General features: G+C 47.4%; 1 protein-coding gene across 1 annotated transcript in view; it reads left to right on the top strand.

The window, feature by feature from the left end:
- The first annotated feature begins 1,080 nt into the window (after nt 1–1,080).
- The window catches only part of CTBP2 (C-terminal binding protein 2), a 16,053-nt gene continuing 12,713 nt past the window's right edge, over nt 1,081–4,420 (top strand). Inside the window, exon 1 of the mRNA XM_010297551.1 lies at nt 1,081–1,279. Coding sequence (XP_010295853.1) covers nt 1,258–1,279 — 22 coding nt within the window. The 5' untranslated portion in view covers nt 1,081–1,257. The remainder of the gene's footprint in view (nt 1,280–4,420) is intronic.

Below are 4,420 nucleotides of genomic sequence, written 5' to 3'. Positions count from 1 at the left end.
CTTTGGTTCAGTTTTGGCTTCTACAGCTGAAAATCAGTTTGATGGATCCAAGGTAGTTTGCACAAAGGCCACCTAGATCCCTCTGTTAACTAACTTACACTGTTCTTCAACCAGGGAATGATAAGTAGTAAGATGCAGCACTAACAGTATTAAACTGGGAGCGAGATGCAGATTTTTTTCCTCATTTCTTGGATGAGGATTGTCTTTAGCTGTTGCTGCCGCTGGCAATGAAGATGGTGACTAGAAAGTGAAAAAAACAACTGCTCCAAGCTGTGAGCTGCTGCATGCTCTGGAGACGGGGTTTTGCACAGGTACGACCTGCCCTCCTTCACTGTGTCCCATGGAAAGCACTTCCCCACGCCCTGCAGGGGTTTGGGATTGGGACAATGATGATACGGGGCTGCTTTTACCTATTTGGGACAAACTGGGCAGGACCAGGAGATGGGTGCCTCCAAGATGTGAATCCTTCCAGCAAGCGAGTGTAATTTCTGATGGTGAAAACCAGTGGATTTACACATCAAGAAAGAATTTGGCCCTTCATTTCTGGGCCCTAGGTGAGATCAGTGCAGCCTTGCTTTCCCCCAGTGCTTTGTGTTTGTTTTTGTGGTGCTGCTGTGGTGCTAAAGGCTATCAGCCTGTTTCTGGAGCCTCGTTCAATATACTCTGCATGGAAAGGCATGTTTCATTTTTAAGTTTAAAAAAAAACACACACAAAAAAACCCAAACAAACATAAAACGCAGCGTGGCACAGATTAAATCCATTTGAGACGACTCGAAAAAAACGCCGTATGTGCAAGTCAATAGGAGGAGGGGAGAAGAAGGGGGAAAAAGCAACTGTGACATATACAAACCCTTTAGTGTGCATAGCATAAGATTTTTTGGCTGGCACTCACATGATTTTATTCAAGGGCTGGGAAAGAACTACGATTAGTTAAAAGCTTCGGCAAAGTCTGGAGGGAGTGCTCTGAAGAGTTGGGAGCCGCGCAGAGGTGACTGTAACTCCTCTCGCAATTTCAGACTATTCTTCTGTGGCTCAGGACAAAAGCCTTTTCTTTTCCCTCCGTGTTCAAAGAGACATTTGTCTTGAGATGTTGCAGCTGTGGGCCGTGGGATTGCTTGTTTGAAGATACCCCCTCGTAGACGAAAGGAGAAGCAACGCACTGAAAAGTGGTAGTATTTTATCGTGTGTGGGTTTCCCCCCCTCCTCCTCCCTCCCTCCTCCTCCACTGCCATGTGTGGTTTTTAATAAGAAGAAGAATGTGGAGGCAACATTTTCCAGGCAAGGGGAAATTTCCTGTTTCTTTTCTGTTTGTTTAATAAAGTGTGTAGTTGACTGTAAAACTGTAGCTACTTTGTTGTGAACGGGTAATTCAGGCGAGTGTCAGGATCGCTTCTTGATGCACTTTTATATACTGCAAGTGAATGTGTTTAAAGCCTTTTTTCTTTCTTTTTTTTTTTAATGCTGCGTGGCGTAGGCAACTGAGATTAATAAGAATTAGGCAAATGGCTTCTGCTTTTGTTTCTGTGAGATAGTACCAGCCGTCTTGCGGTCACACAAAGGCTGCCATTTAGCAGGGAGCACTCCCTAATTCTCTTGGCAGGGGTGCCATTGGGATCGGATACAAGTGGGTGGCAAAGGGGAGGAGCGGCAGGAGAGGAGAAGCAGGCTTTGTGTATTAAAAATGAAACAAAAGCACTTTATACGCGGGGCTGCGTGCAACAAGCGGCGCTGCCTGTGAGCTGGGGTGGAGTTTGAGTTCTCACTGTGACTGCAAAACCTTTCTTTTTTTTTCTATTTTTTTTTTTTCCATAAACCCTTCTGCTTCTCCCTCTTCCTTACCAAGCTCTCCCTGCAATGCTGGCAGGGGTCCACGGTCAGCTGAAAATGCCTAAAAAAATGCATATCGAACAATTGCCACAACTTTGCGGGAACGGCTGAGGCTTTATCAGCAAAACCAGCTTCAGATGGCGGGCGAGCCACCGAATTTATGAGGCTGTTGGGAGGGAGAGCGGATCCCACCCCAGCCCCAAAGAGAGCCGCTCCACTGCCTCCTGCCCGCAGCAGCCCGGCTGGCTCTGCTTGCCCGCGCGTGGGGAGGCAGCCGTGGGCTTGCTTTACCCGGCATCGGACCCCGCGGCGGAGCGAGCCTGGTGGTTTTTGCAATGCGTGGCAGAGTGAAAGAGTTAACGGCTGCAATGTTTTATCAGTATTTAGAGGGGGAGTGTCTGACTGTTTAATTACTTTCTGATCCATGGCATACCTCGTTCTTAATGAAGCAGTCGCACGCAGAACAAACGTGCTGTATGAGCACGGGAAAAAGAAAAGCGTGCCGAGTTTAGCTTGGTTTTGTCAGCCCAAATGTTTTGGGTTTGGGTTTGAATGTGTTTGTGCAAGAGGTAGGAACCAGGACGGTGAAGAATAGATGCAGGGTGGTGGAGAGGCAACAAGAGAGACAGGCGAGGAAAATACACCACAATCTAAGTTGCAAACCTGCCAACGGTTCTTATTAAAATGTAATTTCCATACATTATGCACTTCGTCTCGTATCGATTTGCTTCAAAACTTTCCTTGTTAAGCTGAAGTAAATTCCCTCATTGAAGTAGGAGAAATGAGAGACATTCCTCTGAATACCTTGCAGGTTCCAGCCAGCAGTCATCCTCGGGGACTGCACTTTTGTGTGCGAGCAAGAGTGACATGCCTAAGAAGCCTGTGTCATCATGCACAATTACATCCCTAATCCCGACCAAAGACACAGATGCAGTTTTAAAAAAAAGTAAAATCTGTGTTTCCTTTGAGTTTTAAAGAAGCTTATGTAAGGGCAGCATAATAAAACTGTTATTTTGGGGCTCAGATTAAATGCCAGTTTCAGATAACCCATGGTTTTGTCTTCCATGCACCACGCTCGCAGGAAGCCATGACCAGCCTCTGTTTGCCCACCGCCCTGCCTGAGGATGGTCCTGGTCCCCAGTGGGCACCGAGCTCTGAGCACAGCTTGCCCAGGCGCATGGCTGCACCGCATGGGGACGGTGCCGGTGGCCACCAGGACTGGGACCACCACAATCACCTTGCCCCTGCATCAGATTCCTTTTTATTTACAGTTGCAGTGTGAGGCTGATAGGTGATGCTCTAAGCCTTGGAGATCATACACGTTAGTAAGCGTTTAAGTCAGTGTTATAATTCACTCTCTTGTTAACCTGAGAAAATAATCTAGCTGCAGTATAGAGCTTCACGTAAGGATTGTGTAAGCGCTCTGAGATTTGTACATGTTTTTATTCTTGCTTATCTGCTTATAGCAAGCTTCTTTCCATTATCCAAATTGTCTCGGCAGTCCACCCTGCTTACTGACACAGTTGCACTTCCATCTGGATGAAACGCATGCAAACATAATGTATTACTTCCAGTAGGTGCTAATGGAGATCTCAATAGGAAAGACAGAGAGAAGGACCTATTCCAAAAATGTTGACCTGTAATGCTGAAAATCTTTAGTCAGGTGGGTTGGTAGGTTCTTCATTTCTTAAAGCAGATTCAATAAAACAGGAATGCAGAACCATTAAACCCACTCCGTTAAACCTGCATCTTTCCATGGGGTTAATTTTTCCCATGCAAAATAAATGTAACTATGTGCTGTCCCACAGCAGCATAGATTCCTCCCCGGGGCGATGCTCTTGGTGCCGGCGCGGTCTGGGAGGCATCACTTTGGCCCATAGCGCCTGCGTCTGTCACATACGCATCAGCTGGTAGAGATCTTGCTAATACTTTACCCGACAGCAATCTGGACAAAACGGCACATTTAGTTTTCCCTTAAAAAAAACCGCAAAAAAAACCCAGTTTTTGAAACTCTTCTCATTAGTTTCTTTCGCTCATTGTGGTTTTTCTGGCATGGGGGGCTGCAGTGACACTATTCCTGGTGTTGAGCGTCCAGAGGGCTGGAGCGGTACCCAGCCCTGCGCGCAAGGGCCAGCAAAGGAGCCTCCAGCTCTCGGCTTTAGTCTGACTTACTCAAACAGTGCAACAGACAGTAGCATTTGTTCTGTAATACTCCATGTGAGTTGTTTGACCCCCCCAAAATACCCCAAAACAACTCCACGGGATCCCTCGGCCAAGCTGTGTACTTTTCCAGCTCACCAGCACCAGGAATTTTACTGCAAGTAAGTAGTGATACCTGTGACGTCGTGTGGCAGGGGAAAACACTCCGATCGAGAAGTTGTGGAGGCGTTTACCACGTCTGATAGCCCCTCAATAAAAGCATCGCACCACTGCTGTGCTTAAAGGCGAGACAGATGTTGGCCGGTAGCTCTGGAAGGTGCAGACGGGGGGGGTTTGGTAACTAGAGGAGCTTTGCTGGGGCTGTTTGTGTGGGGGGTTGAAGGCTCGAAGCCAAACCCTCCAGGCTTGAGCATCTCACGCTGCGGCCGCAGA

This window comes from Phaethon lepturus, unplaced genomic scaffold (genome assembly GCF_000687285.1).
Source record: "Phaethon lepturus isolate BGI_N335 unplaced genomic scaffold, ASM68728v1 scaffold502, whole genome shotgun sequence".
In the NCBI taxonomy this organism is placed as follows: Eukaryota; Metazoa; Chordata; class Aves; order Phaethontiformes; family Phaethontidae; genus Phaethon; species Phaethon lepturus.
This window is presented reverse-complemented; position numbering and strand designations above follow the sequence as displayed.